The sequence below is a fragment of the Vulpes lagopus genome, chromosome 6, assembly GCF_018345385.1.
Source record: "Vulpes lagopus strain Blue_001 chromosome 6, ASM1834538v1, whole genome shotgun sequence".
Classification (NCBI taxonomy): Eukaryota; Metazoa; Chordata; class Mammalia; order Carnivora; family Canidae; genus Vulpes; species Vulpes lagopus.
Genome location: NC_054829.1, coordinates 5,182,387 through 5,207,176, shown reverse-complemented (window position 1 = coordinate 5,207,176; position 24,790 = coordinate 5,182,387). Strand labels below are relative to the sequence as shown.

Below are 24,790 nucleotides of genomic sequence, written 5' to 3'. Positions count from 1 at the left end.
AAGTCCAGCTGCTCCAGCACTCTGAGATGAATAGTCGACCTAATATTGGTGCATCTACTCTGTCATTAGTCGGTGGTGTGCCAAGAACTGCTGTAAAATCTCACAGGCAACAAACACAGTGGAGAAAAATGAGCACAAATTCCTGAAAATGACGTTGTTCAGTGGAATGTTGCAATGGAAATTTTGTTTGCAGTCTGCTGCAACACCTGCACGACTGTATGAATCACAGACGATCACAACGTTGAGCTTCCTAAATGAAACAGTATCTTAAAAAGGGAAATCGAATATTATTTTTCAACTTCGGCTTCGTTTCAGACACTTCCACCAAATTATTTTGGCGGATGCAAATCACTAAGAACACTTTTGAGTGAATGACCCAAGAAGAAAAAAAAGCCATGGGCTTCTCAGATTGTGAGTCTTCATAACCGTTTGGACTATGAACAAATTAAGTGTGTGGAAGGCTCAGAAGTTCATGGTCCCACGGTGCCAACAGTTCTGTGATAGGGTAATGAGGCTGGAGAGGCCCCTGATAAGGCCATGTGTGCTGTTTCTCAGCCAGCGCTTCTCACCCATCCCAGCCCATCCAGGACAGGTGGGGCACAGGTAGTCAGGAGCCAGGTTCACCAAGCTGCAGCTGACTCACCTTTGCGAGATGAGCTATCTGCCTCCCAACGTGAAGACAGGGCCCTTGGGGGCAGGCCAGGGAGAGGCTATGAAGACTTCGTGTTGGCTGTGTGTATGTGGGTGGGGGGTGCTGGCAAATGAACACAAAGACCAGAAGCCACACTCCCGTGGTTCCCAGAGGTGTTGGCAGTCCAATTTCTACAGGGTTTCAAAACACAGATTGGTTGGGCACAAATGAGCGGTCATGATTACCTTTAGTTGTGGAGGAGGTGGGGACTCCGGCAGGACTCTGAGGTTATTGTACCCAGTTCTGGGTGTCAGGATTCAGGAGAAAAGAGCCCAGTTGAGCAGAGCTCATGGATTGAGTGGAAGGACACTTCCAGCAGTGGTAATCACACAGGGGGAGCCCCAGGGACAGGCCATTGGGGAGTGTCTGGGAAACGAGAAGTGGTGTGAGCTCGCTAGGGTGGCGATGCATGAGCGAGAGAAACAGGGGCCATGGAGGACTCTGAAAGCCGTCTGCATATTTTGGACTTTGCTTTGTGGGTTAATTTTTCTCTTCTATAAGGAAAGCAGTTGCAAAACTGGAAAGAATAGGAGAAACATCCCTGGAAGAATTGTCAAGAACCCAAAGATAAGTGAGAAATGGCGGGGGCTCCTTAGTTCGCGCGAATACATTCTCTGGGCCTTGACCAACCATCTCGAACCTCACCAGATGGGCGTCGCAGAAAACTGGGAAGGAAAAAATGTCATAATTTTCCCCAAAGCCGAAGAAGTTGGATTCTGGGAAATATGGATGATAAATTTGATCTTAATCTTGGTTCCGAGCAAAAATCATAACAGATCTTTGAGGAGCTAGTGTGCACGGGCTTGGAAGAAATGTGGTCCCTGAGAGCCAAACCGACTTTGTTCTCTCTTTTTCACGGTGTTACCAGACTGGATTTACAAAGCACTGGTAAAGATCCTTCACAAAACACTGTGCGTGATAGAGAAAAATAGGCTGGGTAAGCAAACAGTTGGGGCAATTTCATATTGAGTTGGACAAATATATTTAAGGTATAGATAAATGGATCGATGGAGAAGCAGAGCACAGAGCTCCCCCCCCCCCCAATGCTGCAGGTGTGTTTGTCAATACCAAGGATCAAGCCCCCAGCGAAGGGCTTGTCCGGGCACCTTCCCTGTCTTCAGAATGCTGATGTGTTAGACGCCAGATTTCAGAGCTTAAAGATTTGGGTTGGCTAACAGGATGGGTTGAAACCAACAAAATGACATTTAATGGGCTAAAGATAAATTCTGCCTTTAGGTTTTTTGTTTTGTTTGTTTGTTTGTTTTGTTTTGTTTTGTTTTTGTTTATCGATTGGCTCAGTACAGGATGGAGAAGACCCAACAGCAGTTCATTCGAAAAGACTGATAGGTTTTTAATTGACCGGAAGTTCAACAGGAATCAACAGTATATATCCTGACTGCTCAAAACGAAAAAAGAAAAATCAATATGAACTTCAGTCCCCTTAATGGAATCATACTATCCAAGTGGTTAAAGGGAAAGGCCACACAGGTCTGTCCTCTGAGGCTATTGTATTCAGTTCTGGGAGAAAAGAGCCCAGTTGAGTGAGGTGGGCATCTATTCAGACAAGGGGTGGAGGAACTATGTCATGTGATGGCCGGGGAGCAAATGGAGAGCTTCAGCTTCTTCTAGGCAATTGAAAGCCTATTGTGCGTGATGAGCAATCTATTGATTTTGTCTAGTGGGTTCATTCATTCATTTCACTCATTCACTCAGCCTTTACTCAGTGCCAACTACTGTCAACATTATGTCCAGCATGAGGAGTGTTTGGGGCATCCAGTCTCCTGGGAGAGATGGACACACACACACACACACACACACACACACACACACACACACGGTTCCTAAAAGGCAAAGCCACTTAACATAAGGGACACAGTAAAGTATCAGCAGATGTTGGAAGTGTCACGGACAGGATTGTGCGGCTTCTATGCTGGCAGCCGGGGAAGGCTGGGGCATGGGCAGAGGTCCAGGGCATTCAAGCGCATGGCATGACCGAGAGTCATGCACGGGAGCTGCCGATGGCGTGGTGTGGCGGGAGCGTGTCAGATGCCAAAGACAGCACTGGCCGCCGGAACACAGACACACGTGAAGTCTGCGCCAAGATATTTGCACTTAATGGGGTAGGCGACCGAGAATGAAATGCCATCATTAACCCCTCTCTGGGCAAGTTAACCCTGGAGTCACAAAATAGGGCTGGGGAAACAGGTCACAGGCTGTGATTGTAGTGTCTCAGAACAGACAGCCTTCGCCACGACCCTGGAGATGAAAATGATCGGACGCGAGTGGGACTGCTGAAGGACGCTTTGGGAAAGGTGATTTAGGATAAAACTAACCAGCAATCTTTTCAATAATTCAAGCTCTTCAACCTTGAAGTGGCTGAGGGACCATTTGTCAGGGATGTTGTAGAAAAGTATAGCTTCACTGGCAGGTGGCGGGGAGGCTGTAGAGTTTAATGTTCCTTATTGATGCTAAGAATCTCTGATTTCCTCTCATTTTATGGAGTGACAATCCTATTATTGAAAGTGTATTTTGTATTTTAATAGCAGTAATGAGTGGTGTCCTGGATCTACGGAATAGATCAAGTCAATTCTTGACTTTTGGGATTCTATATTAACTATGCCTGTTTGCCAAGGCCGCGGTAACCAAGTTCTACACACTGCGGGAGGGCTTAAGGGACAGAGATTGCTTGTCTCATTGTTCTGGAGGCTAGAAGTCCAAAATCAAGGTGTTGGTGGGCTCGCCCCCTTTGTGGGGCCACAAGGGAAGGATCTGTCCCAGGCCTCTCTCCTTGGTTGGTAGATGGCCGTCTTCTCGCTGTTTGTTTCATGGTCTTCCCTCTGTGTGTCTGTATCCTAACCCCTTCTTCATACGTGGACATGGGTCCTATTGGATGAGGGGCCACCCTACTGACCTCATTTTAACTGCATCACCGCTGCACAGACCCTGCCTCTAAAGAAGGTCACATTCCGAGATGCTAGAGGTTAGCACTTCAGCATATGAATTTGGGGCTGACACAGCTTTACCCACAACACTAACCTGGGGCACCTTTTCTTTGCTCTCAGAGTATAATCAGGACCCCCATGTGAACGGGCCACTCCTCCTGCCTGGGGAGGAGTTCCTCAGTGTCTCAGACGGTCAGTCCTGGGTCCTGATCTGGTGGAGAGGCCTCCCCAGCTCTGGTTTCCTCTTCTTTTTTTTTTTTTTTTAAAGATTTATTTATTTATTCATTCAGAGAGAGCGAAGAGAGAGGCAGAGACACAGGCAGAGGGAGAAGCAGGCTCCCTGCAGGAAGCCCGATGTGGGACTCGATCCCGGGTCTCCAGGATCGAGTCCCACAACCGCTGTGCCACCGGGGCTGCCCCTGGTTTCCTCTTCTACCCTCAGTCCAGCATTCACGCTCTCTGGAATAATCTGAAGTCCTTCCTCCTGCTTCTGTTGCCTAGCACTTATCACAATTCGTTATTATGTGCCTGAATGTCTTCTCGATTTTGTGACCTATAGGGAGACACACATTTTACACCATGATCCAGCACACATTTCAAGTAAAAACCAACATTTCGAGTAAAAATTCTTGTTCTTAGCATATTCGATGTACTCTGATATTTCCTATTCCATTTCATGTTTTAAAAAATGTTTTATTTCTTTATTTGACACACACACACACACACAGAGAACAAGCTTGGGGGAGGGCAGAGGGAAAGGGAGAAGCAGACTGCCCGCTGAGCAGGGAGCCTGACATGGGGCTCCATCCCAGGTCCCTGAGATCATGATCTGAGCAAAAGGCAGATGCTTAACCAACTAAGCCACCCAAGCGCCCCTCCATTTCGTCTTTAAATGGTTTTAAGATATGCATAAAATTTGCCATTTCAACTTTAAATGGACAGTTCAGGGGCAGTAAGTAAAATAACATTGCGGTGCAACAAGCATCACTGTCCATCTCCAGAACTTTCCCCTCATTCCAAACTGAAACTTTGTCCCCATTAAACACTAACTTCCCCTCCCCCTTTGCCCCTGGCACCCACCATTCTACACTTCTGTCTCCCTGAATTTGACTCCTCTGGGGACCTCATGTAGTGGAATCATGTGATGTTTGTCTTTCTGTGACTGGCTTCTTTCTTATAGCATTAGGTCCTCAAGGTTCATCCACATTGTAGCAGATGTCAGAATGTCCTTTCTTTTAATTTTATGTATTTTTAAATATTTATTTATTTATTTATTTATTTGAGAGAGAGAGAGAGAGAGAGAGCGCCCCAAGCTGACTCTGCACTGAGCTGGATGTAGGGCTTAAGCTCATGACCCTGAACTGTCGGACACTCAACCGACTGAGCCACCCAGGCGCCCTTTTCCTTTCTTTTTTTAAAGACTATTTATTCTTGGGAGAGAGAGAGAGAGAGAGAGAGAGAGAGAGAGAACAAGCAGGGGGAGGGGCTGAGGGAGAAGCAGACTCCCTGCTGAGCAGGGAGCCCAATGCAGGATTCGATCCCACGACCACCTGAGCTGAAGAGAGATACTTAACTGAGTGAGCCACCCAGGTGCCCCTGCCCTTCTTTTTAAAAACTGAATAATATTCCACTGGGTGTATATATCACATCTTGTTTATCCATTCGCCTGTCAAGTGACACTTGGGTTACTTCCACATCTGGCTCCTGTGAATAATGCTGCTATGAACATGGGTATGCAAATATCTCTTCAAGACCCTGCCTTCAGTTCCTTTGGGTATATAACCAGAAGTCGAATTTTCTACTTCATTCTTTAAAGTGCACATACGACTCTTTAAATAGTCTACGCACGGCCACCTGCAGTTTGGAGAGTACTGTGTTCTGTGGCCATATTCCCAGCCCCAAGCACAGTGCCTGGTACTGTATAAACTATTTTTGGAGAAATGTTGAATTAAACAATAGATACGCAAGCTACATTTCTGGGTAATTTAAAAAATTACTTCTCTACGAGTAAAGGCTACAGAGCTCCCATTTTCCTTTCTCTTTTTCACACATTGTACAATATGCTGCTATTAATGCCACTGAATGCTATGGTTATATTGTCCTAGAGAGTGTACATCACTTATTACAGTGACAACGGTTTTTGGTCTTGGGCCATAAATTATCTCAAGATGACATGGAATAACAATCTGTTAAGATGTTTGGGCGCAAAAAATCACACATCGTTAATTAAGTGTTCAGAGATTTTTCTTGGACTTTCCCCACGGATCTTCTTCAATGCTGTGTAGATTATACCTAATTGACTTAACATGTGTATCCTTGTAATTATACTAAATTTTGCTTTTTTTTTTTTTTTTTTTTTTAGAATGAGCTTTTGCCATTCTGGGAAAAGCATAGCCGTTAAGTAGTTAGGTTAAGAGTATAATCACAATCTCGATCATCTTGAAAGCGAGTGGACTGAGTTCTTTTATTTTTTTTTAAGGTTTTTTAAAAATTTATTTTTTAAAAGTTAATATGTGCATAAAAGGAAACTGAAAAACACAAGAAGCAAAGAACAAAGTCATCCATAATAAGCACAAGCAGTTTACGGTTTGACTTCTAGGTCCCGTGTGTGTACCTACCTACACAAATAAGCATTTTTGGATGAGTTCTTAATCGTTATTTGCAATTGTGCTCTAGTGAAAGTAAAATTGTCTATGAAAATCTCCAGCTCAATTTTTCTCCTGCCCCACTTCTGAATTTCCTTTGTTCTTCACTCTTTTCAGTCATGGTCAAATAGCATTCCGCGAACATGCTAAATCAAGAATATTAACGCTCTTGGGTGCCTGGGTGGCTCAGTCAGTTAAGCGTCTGCCTTTGGCTCAGGTCATGATCCTGGGGTCCCGGGATCGAGTCTCGCATACCTGCTTCTGCCTCTGCCTCTCTCTGTCTCTCATGAATAAATAATAAAATCTAAAAAGAATATTAACGCTCTTAAGAAGAGACATCTTTTCATCATTTATTCATAATTATCATCTTCTTTCCAATTTGAAGAATGCCAGTAGTCAGCTTTTTATGCCAATTATCTGCTGCATTCTAATGCGTAAAACTGCCAAGTGGAGGAGAGGTAGCATTAGGATTGGATTTGAAGGGGAGAAGGTGGGAGACGAGAACACAGACGAGGGCAAAGATCCAAGTGCACCTGCCTTCAGTCTTGCCCTTCGAAAGCCCCTTCTCTATAGCACCTGCCTCTTGCTTTAGAGATGCAGAGGGTCCACCTCTACTGGGCAGTGACAGGGGTGGCTTTAAATGACCCTTCGGCCTCTGCTGCCCTCTCTAGTTGGTGCACATTCCCTTTCCCCTCCAAAGTTCTCAAATGTGCATCTGCGTGTGCTCTCCCTTTGATGACCTGGCTTCTGTCCCCACTGCTCACCGAGATGCTCCAGGCCACCCGACAAGCCCTCTGCCACCAGATGGAAGGGCCTCTGCCCAGCCTCATCCTCCTCGACCCGTCCTGCACAGAGAATCCTATGAAAATGCCGACCTCTTTACAACTTTCTGTGCTCCTAGTTCAATGAGACAATATCGTAGGTGGCTTTCTTGCCTCTCTTTCTGGATGCTCCTTTGGAATCTCACTCATCCCATCCCAAAGTGCTGCCCAACTTCGGTTGACTTACTTTTCTCACCTTTCAAAAGTTTGTTAACTACTTCTACCCAAGTCCCCTTCTTTCACTGGCACGCCATGGCCAATCCCCAATCGCTCCGGGCTTTTCTAGCAGGATGCTTGCTGTCCTCTCTTGGCTTTTCCACATGTCCAGCGGCCTGTTCTGTGTCGACGAGGTTCCTCTGGCGTGTCTCCCAGTCTCTTTACCTCCCTCTGATGGTGAAGGTGCTCAGGCCTCACCCCGCCCTGGGCCACTCCAGCTCCAGAGCCAGGCCCCTGCTGTCCAGTCCACACACAGACACGTCTCTCTGACGCAGCTTTAGCTGCCACTTGCTTGTGTGCCAACATCCCACCTCCCTCCTCCGCCCGCCACCAGCTGTGTTCAGACTCTTTTGCAGGCCCTCGGGGCCTCTCCTACCTGGCTCCCCCCACTCAGTGCAATCTATTTCCCACCTGTCTGCGATACAAGCTGTTCATTCCTGCCAGAGCAGCCCTTTGGTGGGTCAGCAGACCTGGGATCACTCATGCTGTCCTTCCCAGCGACCTTCAAGCTCTGGGGCCCCGTCAAAGCAACCCCGATAGCCCTTCACAGTCCCACACACATTTTCCTAGTTGACAATCCCTGTCATCCTGTGTGTCTGGTCCCTCTGGCCAGGTGAAGGGTAAGATCTTCAACCTGTCTTCTGCCCACAACCTCCAGTGTGGGTCATGGCTAACCCCCCTCCCATGCCAAACAGGCCACTTACAGTGATAGAGCCCCCGCTCTGGCAGTGCCTTCCGCTTCTGCCTCTGAACCCACTGAGCCCCACACAACGTCTTGATTGCAGCTTCTCACTATTCTCATTTCACCTCCAGGGTGTTCAACCCATACAAGTGAATACCTACAACTTGAGGCCATTCACACATGTAAGTGGATTAGAACACGGAAGTGCATCGCGGGTAGTCATACGGCCTACGAATTGTGAATTGCAACTGCGGCGTGGCAGGAGCACACGTGCTGGCAGTCTCCTCTGCACCCAGCCAGGGGATCCTCCAGCGCGTGTATTGTCTCCATTGCCCAGCACCAGTACTTGGGGCCGCGCGGGGTGGAACTCCAGTCATTAATGCAGCGTGTGCGCGCGCTTGTGTGCATGTGTGCATGTATGTGTGTGCGCTTGTGTGCATGTGTGTGTGCGTGTGTGTGCGCCTGTGTGCATGTGTGCGTGTATGTGTGCACTTGTGTGCATGTGTGTGCGCATGTGTGTGTATGCATGTGTGCATGTATGTGTGCGCGCTTGTGTGCATGTGTGTGTATGCGTGTGTGCATGTGTGCGTGTATGTGCGCGCTTGCGTGCATGTGTGTGCACGCAGTTGTGTGCATGTGTGCGTGTATGTGTGCACTTGTGTGCATGTGTGTGCGCATGTGTGTGTATGCGTGTGTGCATGTATGTGTGCGCGCTTGTGTGCATGTGTGTGTATGCGTGTGTGCATGTGTGCGTGTATGTGCGCGCTTGCGTGCATGTGTGTGCACGCAGTTGTGTGCATGTGTGCGTGTATGTGTGCGCGTGTGTGCATGTGTGTGTACGCGTGTGTGCATGTGTGCATGTATGTGCGCACTTGCGTGCATGTGTGTGCGCGCGGTTGTGTGCATGTATGTGTGTGCACTTGTGTGCATGTGTGTGCGCGTGTGTGCATGTATGTGTGCGCGTGTGTGTGTGCGCGTGTGTACATGTGTGCGTGTATGTGTGCGTGTGTGTGCGCTTGTGTGCATGTGTGTGTACGCGTGTGTGCATGTGTGCGTGTATGTGCACACTTGCGTGCATGTGTGTGCGCGCGGTTGTGTGCATGTGTGTGCGCGGTTGTGTGCATGTGTGCGTTTGTGTGCATGTGTGTGTACGCGTGTGTGCATGTGTGTGTGCGCGCTGGAAAAGTGAGCGAGTGCTGGGTCTGGGTGTCCCCCGCCCCCGGACCGGCTAACGAGTGTGTAATGCGGCCGATCTGCGAGGCAGGGGCTGACCGGAGGGGACAGGCCGCCCAGACTCCGCGGCCTCGGCTTCAGCGGAGGCCCGGGCGGCGGCCCCTCCGGGGCGAGTCCTCCCGGGACGCGGGGCCCGGCGCCGCGGCCCGGAGCGGAGCGGCTCCGACGGGGGCTCGCGCTCCGTCCGTGTCCGTCCGGGGGCCCCGGGGGCGCGGGGACTGGGCCTCGGCGGCCGCAGGCGGGGGCTCCCCGGGCCGCCGCTCCCTTTGTCCCCGGGCGCCCCCCCCCACGCTCCTTGCGTCCCGGCCTCCCGGGGGGCCCCCGCCGCCCGGCCGCTCCCCCGGCCCCCGGCTCCGCCCCGCCGAGGCCGCCCCCTGGCGGGCAGCGCGAGCAGCGCCGGCGTCGGGCCCGCGCGGCGGCGGCGGCGGCGGCAGCGGCGGCGGCGGCGGGCCCGGGGTTGCCATGGTAACCGGCCGCGGCCGCCGCCACAGCAGGGCCGGCCCCAGCGCCAACGCCGGCCGCGGCTCGGCTCGGCTCAGTGTGGGGGTGAGCGGCGGCGGCGTTGGCGGCGGCGCGGCCGGCCGGGGAGCGGGCGCGGCCCGGCGGGCTCAGCATGGAGGACGGCTTCGCGAGCTACAGCAGCCTGTACGACACGTCCTCGCTGCTCCAGTTCTGCAACGGTGAGCGGCGGGCGGGCGAGGCCGGGCCGGGCGGGCGGGCCGGGAGGCCGCGCAAAGTTGCGGCGGGGGCGCGCGGTTCCCGCCGCCGCGGGCGCATTGTGCAGGCCCGCGGGCCGCGCCCGGCTCGCCCCCGCGCCCCCGCGCCCCCGCGCCCCCGCGCCCCCCGCGCCCCCCGAGCCCGCCGGTGCGCGCGGGCGGCCGGGCCCGGGAGCCGCGGAGCGAGCGCACGGGGCGCGCGGCGCGTGGGGAGGCCGGGCGGGCGGGCGGGCGGGCGGGCGCGGGGACGTGTTGCTCGCCGGGTCGGGGCCGCCGCGAGGCTGCTCTGCGGGAGCATCTCGGCGCGCGGGCCCCCGGGGAGCACGACCCTCCGCGGCGGCGGGACCCGGTGCGGCCACCCCCGTGCACCGCGGGGCGCAGGCGGAGCGAGCCTGGCTGCAGAGGGCTCGCCCTGTTTTGTTTACGGGAGGGGAGATTTTACTGTTTTTTTAAAAAAATTTCTATTATCATCATTTTTTTTTTTTTTTTGTACAGGCAGGAAACTAATAACTAGCAATATGGCATCTTTGGGGCAAAAAAAAAAAAAAAATGTAAAAAAAATCCTTGAAAGATTTGAAAGCTTTCGGTCTCCTTAGCAGGATTGAAAAAGGTTTTCACATCGCACGGCGTTATTTTATGGGAACATGATGTATGATATATTCATGCACGAGAGTTAACCAATTTTTTGTTTGTTTGTTTGTTTTGTTTTTAACGTTGGGTTTATGGCTTTCTCAGAGGGTCCCAAAAGTTTGTTAAAGTGGGAGCCATGTGTGTTTCTACCGAGTTTGCCCATAGTACGATCGGAGTAATTTGGGATGCCAGATGCATTGACAACTGGAGCAGTTTGTTTTGCGGTTGTAGTTGTGGTTTAGGGGGAACTTTACAGCTCCTCCACACCTGTTTGCAAATAAGAGGTATTGGCCGTAGCAATAAAGATGACCGAGTGTGTCGGTTCTTCCTCTGTAGTGATGTTTTAATCTCTGGCAGAATTGATCTTTGGCTTTTCTGTGGAAGAGTTTTTGTGATAGTTCAGCAGAGAATAACTTTCCTGTTAATCACCTGCAGGCCTTCATTAACTTAGCAATGCTCTCTTCAGGGGAAGGGGAGAAAGTTCGAGCTCTCCAGATGTAACAGCAGCTTCCCAGAGCAGAACCCCTGTGTTTTGGGTCCTGAGATGGTGTTGAAGGCAGGCAGAAGGTATTTGGTTCTGGGCCACTGGAACCCCTCCTAGTTCAGAGTCATGGGAGCCTTCTGCTCTCTGGTGAGGTGCATAGAATTCTCAATTAAAATTTGAATGCTTCCCTTAAATGACTTACAATCAATCCTACTAGAATTACTATTTGTGATGTAAAGGTAGTACCGCCTCCTGCGTGTTTATGATAGAATCCCTCCTATATTAGTTGTGAAAGGCCCGTGGCTGAAAAATCATATTAAGTGAATTCCAGGCATGAAGGCTTTTAAAAACTTAATATGTGGGCAAATACGTTGACAGTTTGATTTAGGTTATGGAAATGAGCCTAGATATTTTTATTTGAGCAGTTGTTTGGGGGCCTGGTCATATCGTTCCTAAATAGCAGTTCAGTCGTGAGGTTGACCTACACATCTATTCATGGGGGATTTGGTTTTCGGCCTTTTCTTGTTAATTGCAAGTTTAGAGATGTTGGTTAGGGGTCTTCCTAATAATGATGTCTGGGAGAAAGTAACGGCCAGCTCGTACATGTTGCATGGGTGAGAGTTTAAGAAAAATCACTTTAAAATAGCTAGAATCAGACTGTAGGATCACTTCAAAACACGGTTGAATGAATCATAGCTGTTGAATTTCTTTTCTCAGAAAGTGCTTAGCTCTGTTTTTATTATGTTTTGGTTACCATATGAATAAACTTTAAAGCAAGAATAGTTTATGGGGCAGAATGGGCGTTAACTAATGGTGTCTGAAGCAACAGATGTTTTGATGTGAAATTATTCATTTTAAGAGGCTTCCATTAAGTAAAAGTATAAATGAACACAATTTAGCTAATTACTATGATGATTCCATTAAAGCAGCGGCTCACAGAAACACCGTTTCACCAAGAATGAAATGAAACATGTGGGTATTTCATTAGCTGCACTGAGAAAAAATTTTTTCTTTTTAAATGAGGGATTTACATGACAATGGGCCAGACTACAGCAGCATAATATATGAACTCCTCCATTTTCATATGTTGATGAAGCCTCCTGCTTTTGATAATGACAGGAACTAAAAAGTCATAGTTCTATATTAGCTTCAGCAAATACAACCCATACTTACTGTCACAGTCAGCATCCTCCTGGGGAGATAAAGATGGAAATGAATATCTAAATGAGACAGAAGAGAAAACTTTGTGCGAGTGAATGAACTCTCCGTCTTCCCCTCATCCTTTCTTCCTCTTGCTGGGTCTCCTCCCTAATTTGCAGTGGATCTGAAATGTAAAGTCAGGAGGTGTCTAGCCTCCAGAAAAGACTATTCATTCTCATCTTTCAGATACTGGCATTCTCGTTTCAGGAGAAAACTTGTGCAGCTTTTTTTTTTTTTCCTCCAAAGTATTTAAAACTCTGGTCAAAGAGCGAGAAACCACAAACTTCTTTTATTGCTCCAGGAAAAACCACCATAGTTGAAAAGTGAAGAAAAGTTATCATTTATAAGCCAATTTGTGATTTGGGTAATACATACCATTCTTTACTCCATATTTCCTCAAAGCCTCTCTTTGAGGTAAAACATATTACATTTGAGAAAACTGAAGCTCAAATTGATTTGGGTGCAGAGTGCCTGGATGGTGCAGTTGGTTAAGTGACCCACTCTTGATTTTTGGCTCGGGTCATAATCTCAGGGTCGTGAGATGGAGAGCCAGTCGGCAGGCTCTGCGCTCAGCAAAGTGTCTGCTTCTCTTTCCCCTCTGCCCTCCCCATGCTAAAATCAATCAATCAATCCTTAAAAAAAAAAAGAGGGCAAGCTAGAGGGATTTGGTGACTTTTTAAGGCCACACAACCTTTAAGGCTTGGATCCCAGTCTGAAGCTTTTGTTTGTTTTGATAACAGCCTTATATTGATACTATTGACATCCCGTAAAAATTCACCCCTTTAAAGTGTACAATTAACTGGTTTTTAGTATGTTCACAGAGTTCTGATAGTGTCACCAATATCTAATTTTAGAATATTTTCACATCCCAAAAAGAAACCCCCTAGTAGCAGTTACTGCCTTTCCCTCATTGCTCTAGACCCTAATGACCACGAATCTCCTATTTCTATTGATTCTGGATGTTTTAATGTAAGTGGAATCATCCTAATATTTGACCTTTTGTGTTGGTCTTCTTTCACTTAGCATAATGTTTTAAGGTTTGCCCAGAGTTGTAGCATGTGTCAGTGCTTCATTCCTTTCTTTATCGCCAAATAATATTCCATTTTATGGATATATATATATATTTACATATATATATCGCATTTTATGTATCCATTCTCTAGTTGATGAGCTTTTGGATTGTTTCCACTTTTTGACTATTCTGAATAATGATGCTATGAACATTCATGTACAGGCTTTTTTGCACAGACATGCATTTTCATCTTTCTTGGGTACATACCTAGGAGTAGAATTGCTGGGTCATATGGTAACTCTGGCTTTAATATTTTTGAGAAACCAATCTGAATTTTTTGAAATCTAAATATCAACCTCTTCTTACATTATACCTTGGGATGAAAGAAGAGGGAGTTGAGGTGGATGGAGGAGGAAGAGAAGTAGGAGCAAAGAATACAATGTTGCTGTTTCATTTCTGTGAATCACTTTGGATGCTTTTCATCAATTGCAGCTCACCAAAGTCAGTGCACATCCTTGCTTAGAGGCTGTAGGTTAGAAGAGCTTGAGGGGACCTAACCGCCATTTCATCCCGTGGTTTTCTTTCTTAAGCCTTTGAGTTGTTTCTTCAAAGTACAGCTTACCCAGGAACCCAAAGGTAAAGCAGATGAACATGGAGCTGCTTCAGCTCAAGTAGGAGGATAGCACTTTGGCCCTCCTGGCGGGCTCCTACCCTCACACACTGATCCAGCCCCCCATCTCTCCAGGGCTGGAAATCTCGGGTGTATGGGAGGACGCCCCAAACGTTATTCAGCCCCTGCTTGAGCAGTTCCAAGGGACTGGGAAACTCACTATCTCTCCATGCAAACCATTCCTTCTGTGGACAGTTCAGACTCTCAGTTCCTATGTGCACTCAAACCTTGGCCCAAGTTCTGTCTCTTGGGCCCACAGAGAATAGGTTTAATCTCTTTTCCATACACTATGTTGTCACATGTTTGAAAACAATTACGACAGCTCTTTCTGAAGTCTTCTTCTAGGTAAACATTACCATTGGCGGGAAAAATTCCTATAAGATACAATTTTATGCCCCTAATGATGATTTTTGGATTGCTGGATCTACATGTGTTTCCTTTTGTCTATACGCCTTTTAAAATTCGGCACAACTGCATTCGGTATCCCAGACATGGTTTTTAGACAGAGCAAAATTTAAAAATAAATAAATAAATAAACAGAGCAGAATAGAGCAGGATACTTCACCTCTCTTATTCTAAAATCTATACTTCTTATAACATGGCCTAAGATGATACTGGCCCTTTTGCTCTTCACTTCACATTGTTACCTCTTACTGATTTTCAGCTAAAATTCTTGTCTGTTTTATATGTATGATGGATAAGCCGTTTCTTTTCTTACTTTTACCTTTCCTTTTCGAGGAGGAGTTTCTTCCAGCAGGCAGAGCCCTGTCAAGTTACAGGTTGTGATGTGGTAAACAGACCCGGCGCTCATATAAAATACTTCAGCATTATCATAATATGGGAATTCGTCATCGTCCTAAAGGGTTATGATTCTGGATAGCAGCCTTTCCTCCATCTCCCCTTGGAAGGTGTCACGAGAGACGATCAGATTCCCTCTAAAGCCTATGCATTAGGCTTTAGAAAAAACTACCCATTCCCTGATCGTCTTCTCCTGCAGGTGTTACATTTTAATAACCATGGCAGGTCAAGTCTATGGTACCTGCTACTCCCAATCACCCTTTGAAATCACTATAATCATCTTTGGAGCTATCGCTACTTATTTTTTATAGTTTTGAAATGGAAAAACCTTAATTTCTAGGGCTTTATATTTTGAAAAGTAAAAATACTTTATTTAAAACCTTTGGCATCTGTAGTACTGATGACTTTCCCCTAACTAGGAGTATGATAGAATTTGCAAGTTGGCACATAGTTGGGTGTAAAACGGGATCGAGGAGCTCCTGTGAGGAAATCATACAAAGTATTTTCAGCCCTCCTCTGCATTCTCGTGTGGTGACCGAGCATTGACTTAGGATTTGTATGATAGCAAAATCAAAAGAAAATGCTCTCATGGAAAGTGCAAAGCAAGCACCCGTACTAACTGAGAATTTCTTCTTGGTACATGGTGCCCAGCAAGGAATTTATTTTATAGCCAAACCACAAGCATTTATGACATTATAAACAAACCCAAGCGTTTTGGTGGAAAATTCACAAAACTGTGTTTTAAACGTAACCATTAGTTGGTTGGTGTTAATTTCTGAGATAGCGTAAAGCCTTTTCATATATTCTCTTAAGAAATCAGCACTTTAGTTGAGTGGATGGTAGATAAGGAAAGAGAAATAACATCTTTGTTTCTAGTGTCACAGTCTGTTCAGGCCATAAAACCAGTAGCGTGAAAAAATCATGACCGCGTTGAAAATTCTACTTTAAAGCATTGCTTTTATTAGTAAGGACTTGAAATCAGTGGTATTTTGTGCTACTTATAAAAATCTCTTTCAGAAAAAATATTTTTATTTATCTTTAAAATCCTAGCTTATTAATAGAGGGTTTCTAGTATTCGCAAAATGTTTTAAATGCCAGCAGGAACATTAGTAATCAAAAAAACTATGCTATAAACTCTAAATGCTGTCTCATTATTTATCAATACAGCCCCCCCCCCAAGCTTGGTGATTTTCTCATTAGATATTTGACACATACATTTACTCTTCCACTGGAAGCAGCATATTTGTTTGAATGCAGTCCAGAGCTAGGGGTGTCCTGGGGTTCGAGCAGCAATGAGTGCACATGTATGGTTTACTTTAAGGAAATAGCCATTTAGGGGCACTTGGGTAGCTCAGTCAGTTGGGCATCTGCCTTCAGCTCAGGTCATGATCCCAGGGTCCTGGGATCAAGCCCTGCATTGGGCTCCCTGCTCAGCAGGAAGCCTGCTTCTCCCTCTGCCCTCTGCGTGTGCTATCAAATAAATAAAAAAATCTTAAAAGAAAAGAAATAGCTATTTAAACTAGTTTATCCTTCTTTAAAGTACTAATTTTTATTTTATTTTATTTTTTTATTTTTTAAAATACTAATTCTTAGATGAAGAGTTAGGTAGACATACTTCCATTTTGTTTCCTCTAAAGCTGTATCTTTATTGGAAAATACTCTTGGTGTGGAAAACCGCATTTTTGCAGAATACTTTGTCATGTCTTAAAACGCAGTATTTATTTTGCCAGGTTTCTGGAAAAGATTTGAACTCTCTGGGTTTAAGAAACTGCCCTAGATTGCCCTAATAATCATCGTAGACTTTTCGGTGTGTCCCATCCTCCCATCTCAGTGGACTTCGTGGATTCTGCTCCCCAAGGATCTCATGACCCATCCATTCTGCTCAGTTCAGACACCCATCACTTCTCAGCTGGGTTTTCGTTTGTGTTTTTGAAAATGGCAGCCCCAAACTAGTCTTTCTGCCTCCAGTCTCAGCCCCCTTCAGCATGTTCCTTTTTTATTAAACAAGTAGAATATCCACCATGCTCTTTATTACACTGATGGTGGGGTTTGGGCGGGGGGGGGGGGGATTCCAAGGATGCACGTGGTTGACATGGCCCTTGCCTTCAGGACGCCTGCATTGCTCATTGGGAGCTAGACATTCAGTGCTACCTTCATGATGAGTTACTTGACGGCCCCAGGATGGACGGTACTAAGACGTCTAAGGAGCAGTGTAGAGTGTTGTAGGGCGTTGGACTCAAGGGGTGTGTATTGGGGTTTCCTAAGGAAGGCCTCTGTGCACTTCTCTTTCCAGGGTGAGTGGAAGTCCAACACTGCAAGGGGGTGGGGAGTGGGCGGGGTGGGGGAGAAGAGCAGTCCAGACCAGGGAAAGCCATCAGAAAGTGGGGGTCGAGGAAGGGTCTCATATGGGGAGAGAAGAAGGAGCAGAGTGGCTTGAAATGAAGCTGGGCGGATCTTGTGGGACTTCTCAGCCACAGTAAGGAGTTTGATCTTATTCTGAGGAGCAGAGAAAATGTGGCAGAGAATTTTGAGGCAAGGGAGTGACGTGGTCAGATTCTCAGCGATTTTTGAAAGAGAGCTCCCCCTGCAATGTGGAGGGAAGGCTAGAAGGGGGTGGAGGACGAAGCCAGGGGACAGTGGTGATGGTTTCCACTCGAGGGGTTAGCGTAGGGCTCACCTCACCAGGACTTGTGTCATCACCAGGAGGGAGCCGGGGATGACACCCAGGCTTCTGGCTCATCTAAGGGCCATTGGCAGAGATAGAAGGAGCTAGGATGGAGAGGCAGATGACGGGCCAGGTGTGAGGGACTGGAACATGCAAGCCAAAGAGCCGAGCGGGCTGTGGGGTCTCGTGCTGGGAGATGCCTGGAGAAGGCGTAAAAAATTTGAGAGCCATCAGTAAATAGCTAAATCCGTGGCACGGATGAGCTCACCTAAGGAGAAATGTGACGTTTTTGGAATGCTCTTTCTGGAAGACAGATCTGATCATAACAGGCTCCTGATTGAAAGTCTTTCGTGTACCCCACCCCCCGGGCACCCCAGGCGCCTTAGAGGGGCTGCTGGCTTAGCCAGCTCCCAGCTCCTCCTGGCTCCTGCCTGCCCCAGTAGAGTGAGGTCTTTCCCTGGTGGCCATGTGGTTATCTCGTATAAATCTCTGTTACCACGATTATCCTAGAGGCCTGTCACTGTGGCTTATTTTCACATCTCTCATTAGGCTGTCACCCTCTTCCGGGAAGAGTCTCCTGGTGATTATCTCAGTGTCTGTGCTTCAGCAATGTCTGGTACCTAATGGGTCTCCTGGTGAACACTGGTTGAGTGGGAGCAGGGACCAGCTTCTTTATCCCAGAGCACCCCCTTAAACACACGCACCAGCAAAGTGGCTCATATGTAACAGGTGTAGTAGCCTAAATTGTGACTGGAGAAAGCACTCATGCCACTTCCCTGTATGCTTCAAATAATGTATATATTTATATGTTACATATCACATGTGTATGGCTACACGGTATGCATGTATTTACATGCATCACATGGGTGTGCACACATGCACACATCATGTGACATTTAACTCTTCCCCTCATCAAAGAACCAGTGGACATAAGCATTCAGAGGAGACTTAGGCATTCCAGGCGAGGGGACCTCATCAGGGAAAAGCCAGAAGCAAGTGACCTGGCCTGGTGGAGTCCCACTCATCTGCACAAACGTCACAGAACACCTCGAGCTGGACGCTGGCTCTTGGATCAATGAGGAGAAACCTTTGCAAAAAGCACTCTGCGGTTCAACAGGCTTAAAACACATTATTTTCAGCCAGAGTAATTGACACGATGAAGTAGTTCTTGGCAAAGGCGGCGTTTTTAACATTAAGAGAGATCTGGCTGTTAAATCAGCCCCCCAAAAAGTTGTTTTATGTAACAAGAATTTTACCACCCTTAGAAAAACACGCGGCAGTCGAGAAACGGTTGGGTGGACTTGCTTATGCTAGAGCATCGCTACACATTTTAGCCCCAATCATAGCTGAAAATCCTTAGGAGGAGAACTGAGTGCTGGTACTTCATCCGTCACGGAGTCCCTCGCAATGCTGAACCGTTCCACGGGTGAGCCGCGGAGGCTGCTCCTCGGGGACCGTATGGGAGATCTAATAAAGATAATGATCTGTTAGCATGGCTCCACCTAATTAGTCCTTTAGAAAGTAATTAAGCAGGACTGCCCACACTCCAGTGCTCTCAAAGACTAAAATCTGGCTCCGTGTGTGATATCTTCGCCTTCCGTGAAAATGGCCTTGTACTGAGTTGATATAATTTAATTACATAAAAATATGTGTCCATACTGCATCTTGTCCTGGATTACAGCGCTATCATGACAGGGCTGGCATTCCAGACCGGAGCTTGTGCTTTCCGAGGTAGGGCCAGGGCTCCCACATCTCTGGCTCCCAGTGGTGTGGGGCCCCGTGTACTGGGGAGGCTGTGGCGGGGGCAGTGCTGTCAGCAACCAGGGGCAGGTGGCCCAGGGCATCCCCTTGTTAATCTTGACTGCACCCCTTTGAGGCAATGCCTGTTATCGTCTCTGTTCTGACTGGTGAGGCAACAGAGGCCCAAAAGTTTAGGTGATTTGCTCAAGGTCCCCTGGCCGGTGCTTTGCAGAGCTGGGGTTTGAACCCAGGCACTCGGCTCCGCTGTCCACAGCATGCCGGGTGCTCAGTTATGCTCGTGTGCTCGCCATGGGTCAGAGATGAGGACGATCGTGGACGCGGAGGGGGCTCAAGGGAGGGGGGTTCAGTCGGTGCCTTGCTTCCCTAGGGGGCTGCACACTGGCTCAGATGTGGGTGCCTTTCACAGGCTTGCTGTGGGGGTTCTGGATGTGTTTGCCTGTCTTCACCCCTGTCTCCCTTCCCATCGTTGCGCTTCAGCACTTCCTGAGGCCGAAATACCATTTATCCCTGAGTTGCTCAAAGTCCCACAGAAGCTCCCCCATAGCTCTGAGGATAGGGCCCGGGTCTGGAACGGCCTCCCACCTGCCTCCCTGGCCCAGGGGCTGCTTGTCCCTGCAGGTACCCCTTGGTTTCTGCCACCCTGGCTTCTTCCAGTACATCTGAGGCTGCCACCTGCTTGATATGCATCCTCCCCTGCCAGGGCCCTGACTTCCCTATCCCTCTTCACCTGACCGCTCCTGGTCCTTTAGAACCCAGCTCCATGGCCCAGGAAGCCTCCCTAGCGCAGAGCTGCTCAGGGCCAGCTCTCCCAGTATACCCAGCCTCCTGAGTCTCACGGCAAACCGGCAGCCCCCAGAGGACCACACCGTGGACCCTCGGCACCTACACACTGACCCCAAGAGCGAGCCGTTTCAGGCTGGTAACCTGCCTGCTGAGGATGTTTCACTTCCTCCAGGACTGGCCCTGCGACTGCTGTCACCAGCCTTCATGACGCTGGTCAGTCTTCCTGTGGACAGCTCTGGTGCTTTCGTTCTTCTCCATCACCCTTTTTTTTTTTTTTAAAGATTTTATTTATTTATTCATGAGAGACACACACACACACACACAGAGGCAGAGACACAGGCAGAGGGAGAAGCAGGCTCCGTGCAGGGAGCGCGATGCGGGACTCGATCCCGGGTCTCTAGGATCACACCCTGGGCTGAAGGCAGGTGCCCAACTGCTGAGCCACCAGGCGTACCCCATCACCCTTTTTCTATCATCATTCCCTTGCTTTTCTCAAAACCCTGTAAAAAAGTGTTTAGTTGTGGTGAGACGCACAAACATTAAATGCATCACTTTAAACACGTGAAGCCTGCAGTCGGTGGCACTAAAGCACGTTCCCGTCACTGTGCAGCCGTCACCACCATCCGTTCCACAGAATGCCTTTTTTTTTTTTTTAGAGACTTTATTTATTTATTCATGAGAGACACACAGAAAGAGAGAGAGAGGCAGAGACACAGGCAGAGGGAGAAGCAGCTCCATGCAGGGAACCCGATGTGGGACTCGATCCCGGGTCCCCAGGACCAGGCCCTGGGCTGAAGGTGCCGCCAAACTGCTGAGCAACCCCCCCCCACCCAAACCGGGCTGCCCCTCCCAGAATGCCTTTCGTCCTGCAGAACTGAAACTCCCTGAAACTCAGACTCCCATGCCCCCCGCCCCCAGTGCCCCCCATTCACTTTCTCTCGCTGTGAGTTGGACTGCCCTACAGACCTCATATAAGTGGAATCATGCAGGATTTGACCTTTTGTAACTGGCTTATTTCACTTGCTGAACCCTTTTAAAAACCATTGTTTCCTGAAGTTCTAGAATCCCAAACTGAACAACGTCTAACTAAGGGTTCAAAGCCAGGCATAAAGAGTGGGATAATTACCTCGAAGTTCAAAGCTGTCAGAGCCCCTGCTGTGTGTCACCTGATCACACCCACATGCCATCCAGCAGCTCTGCTCAGCCTATGTGAAGTCTAAGCTGCTTATCTCTGGAATCCCTGTAATAAAAAGTGTGTTCTTTCCCCCAGGCTAGCGTGAGTACAAGGCCGGCCTCCAGAAGGGTGGCACAGAGTTCTAGAAACAGGGCTCAGGCTCGCCACTGTCCTGACACCCATCGGCCAGCAACAGAGGCCCCTCTGACAAGCGGAGAATGGTCACAAGTGTCTAAATCTCTTCGGAATGGAGGAGGTGGGGGGAAAAAATGTCAGAGCAGTTTAGGAAAATGATGAGGGGCTTATGTTTGCTAAAGAAATTCCGTGACATATGCCTTCTGATCACCAGTAGCATGCATTCTCTTGCAACTAGCTAAGGATCTAAGAAAGGAAACAGCAGATGTGAGACCCATGATCTAGGAAGGATCAGGGCGGGAGTCTTGGAATATCTCTTGAGTTTCTTTCTTTTTTAGAGATCACTGTTACACATTTGGCACCATCCACTAACATGACTGTCTGATTGGAGCATCTCCTTTGCAGGACTGTTTAAAACCATAAGCAAGCATAGGCTGCCTATGTGCAGGGTGAGTCATTAGCTCTTGAGAATGAGCACAAAAGATTACGTGCATCCCTTTTAAGACCCTCTGTGGTCTGTCAACAAATCCCTCTTTCTAAGACCTTCTGTGTTCTATCAACAGATCACTCTTTCCAAGGCTCTGAGCACGGACTTTGGAGAAGGATGGGTCTGGGTCGGAATCTTGAGTGTATCAATTATGAAGAAGCTGAGGGAATCCACACCCTGACCCCTCTCCCCCCTCTCCCTTCCATCTGCTGCTCTGTGCCCCTGCTGGGCAGACTCCAAGGGAGCCAGAGAGCAGAGGAGCCCTTATGGCAACCCCACTCCCAGCAGCCTCCCAGAGAAGGCAGGACGGAAGACTGGAGGGAGGATCTCGAGGATGGGCCCCAGAGGTCCAGCAGCGTGGTCTAGAGACGTTCACGTCCAGTAGTGCGTGTTGCCCTCTTGTCACTGTCTTGATGGTTGCAACAACGTTGACCTATCCTGGTTCCTGATGCCAAGTAGGGATCCCACTGATGTTGAATTTGGGGTCTTAGCACATCCCGTTGCCTCCCAGGGGCATTGTTCCTCCAAGTGTGCAGGGATTGCCATGGCTCTGTAGTCATGCTTTACTACTGACCCTTACACCCCCTGTTTCTACACTGAAATGCAGTTCATCCCGGGCCCAGCTGAGACCATCTCCTGGCAAACTCTTTTGCATCTACCCAGAGTTCCTTTATCTTTCCTCTGCGCCTCCAGATTGTGATACATACACCTCTGACTGGCGCTTGGTTCATTCCCTCATGTGTTATGGTTACTGTACAGCCTTCGTTTCCACCACCGGCTAGTGAGTTCCTTTAGACAGGGCCCCTGTATTGTCTTTTTATTTCGCTTCTTTCCATTGCTCTGCAACGTCCCCTGCACATAGTGTGTGTTTGATAAATGCTTGTTGAATGAAAAGTCAATACTAACATTTTAGAAAGGGCCATGCTATCTTTAAATAATTGCAAAAGACAAAGAAAGGGAAGACTTCCTGATCCTGCAAAGCTTTTCATTATTACCAAAAGCACTTCTTCATCGTTTACAGTAGTGAGATAACTCAGTCCTATGTAGCAAAGCCACTTGACAATTGTAGGATGGGGTCAGCGTACAAACTTCCAACATGCCAGGATGACACATATTTGTGTACATTGTTTTTTTTTTTAGATTTATGTATGTATGTATGTATGTATGTATGTATGTATGTATTTATTTATTTATTTATTTATTTATTTATGATAGACAGAGAGAGAGAGAGGCAGAGAGAAGCAGACTCCATGCCGGGAGCCTGATGTGGGACTCGATCCCGGGACTCCAGGATCGCGCCCTGGGCCAAAGGCAGGCGCTAAGCCGCTGAGCCACCCAGGGATCCCCTGTGTACGTTGTTGGTAGAAAACTATATCTGTGGATAAAACCATATATACAATTTTATTTTGTTGATTTACCTGATTTTTATTCACCATGGCCTCTAAACACAGTCCAGCCACTGTAATCTATTCCAACCATTGGAGCGGTTTATGGAGAGTTGGGACAGTTTTACACAAAACCAAGTATGGTGTACATTGTGGACTAGGGGATTTTTCAAGAGTAATTTTGATGCCATTTTCATCGCCTTTATTGACCCGAAAACATAACCCCAACGTAAAACAATCTCCACTCTAGTGTTTTAAAGTTCTGAAAGCTCCTTCAGATCTGTTTCTCACAAGCAAACTCTGAGGTAAGGACCATCCTATTCATGGCACTCATTTTGCAGAGGGTCTAGGAGGGACACTAGGTCAGCTCACCACAGCCGTGCAGGTAAGTGACGGGCCTCCTCAAGGGCAGGTCTCCTTCTGCTTTTTTTTTTTTTTTTAAAGATTTTTATTTATTTATTCAAGACACAGAGAGGGAGAGAGAGGTAGAGAGAGAGGTAGAGACACAGGCAGAGGGAGAAGCAGGCTCCCTTGCAGGAGCCCCACGTGGGACTCGATCCTCGGTCTCCAGGGTCAGGCCCTGGGCTGAAGGCGGCGCTAAACCGCCGAGCCACCCGGGCTGCCCTCCTTCTGCTTTTTGAGCTGTGCCTTCTCTTCCTTGTCTTCACGTTAGTAATTACTTCCATCTGCTGATCTACCTTTAGCAGAGCACTTTATTAAAAAGAAAATAAGATTGGGACACCTGGGTGGCTCGGTGGTTGAGCGTCTGCCTTTGGCTCATGATCCCGGGTCCTGAGATCAAGAGGAGCCTGCTCTCCCTCTGCCTGTGTATCTGCGTCTCTCTGTGTGTCTCTCATGAATAAATAAAATCTTAAAAAAATAATAAAAAGAAAATAAGATCAAGACAATTGCATCTCTTGTTCTGCAAGTGTCGTTGTTGTTTTGCTGGACCTTAGAGAATTATTTATACACTCTGTTTTATTGAGAAGGCTGACATTTAGAAACCCAGATGTATAATGCATAAGCCGTTATAAGATTATTTACAAGATTCCGTAGCGTTTTTCTTAAAAGTGTGAATTGCCTTGTCCTCTTAAACACCACATTTACCAAACGTTGACATTCTTCAGGGCCACATTCTCGGTAAAGTGCCCTGCTTTTTTCTTTTTTCTTTTTTTTTTCCCCTTTTTTAAACTCCTACTCTGCCTGAAATCACCATCTGATGTTTCTTAAATTTAAGAGGGGTGGAGAGACTGCTGATTTCACAGTAGTGCATCCTTACGCATGTGGTTTTCCATTCTGGCTGAAGTGTGGGCTGAGATGCAGCTGGGCCAGAAGTGTGTGTGGCGCTCGGACAGGTGCCCTGGAGCCCAGGCTGCTGCTCTTGCCTGTGTGCTGGGTCCACCCCTCGCACGGGCTTTGTCTCGGGTGCCCTGAGACCCAACAGTCCCGAGGGAGAAGTAGCCGCTAAGTCAGCCCACATCCCTTATCTGTGATTTCAAGATCCAGAAGGCTCTGAGCACCAAATGTTTTTTGGTAACTCGTTTGATAGTTAGTCTTGGCCTGATCTGAGATCATTTGGTGAGGAAAAAACAACTCATCTGAATGAGAGCATGTGGTTTTAACGGTTTATATTTATTTCTTTTTATATGAGAGTTCTGCT

At 47.8% G+C, this 24,790-nt stretch overlaps 1 protein-coding gene across 3 annotated transcripts in view; it reads left to right on the top strand.

Moving 5' to 3' along the window:
• The window catches only part of EML1 (EMAP like 1), a 186,911-nt gene that overhangs the window by 45,136 nt on the left and 116,985 nt on the right, over nucleotides 1–24,790 (top strand). Inside the window, exon 1 of one of the 3 annotated variants that reach the window (XM_041758947.1) lies at nucleotides 9,725–9,910. The exons of 1 other annotated variant lie outside the window; for it this stretch is intronic. In XM_041758947.1, coding sequence (XP_041614881.1) covers nucleotides 9,844–9,910 — 67 coding nt within the window. In that variant the 5' untranslated portion in view covers nucleotides 9,725–9,843. Of the gene's footprint in view, nucleotides 1–9,724; nucleotides 9,911–24,790 lie in introns of those variants that run through there. One more of the 3 variants, XM_041758949.1, reaches the window with a different exon arrangement.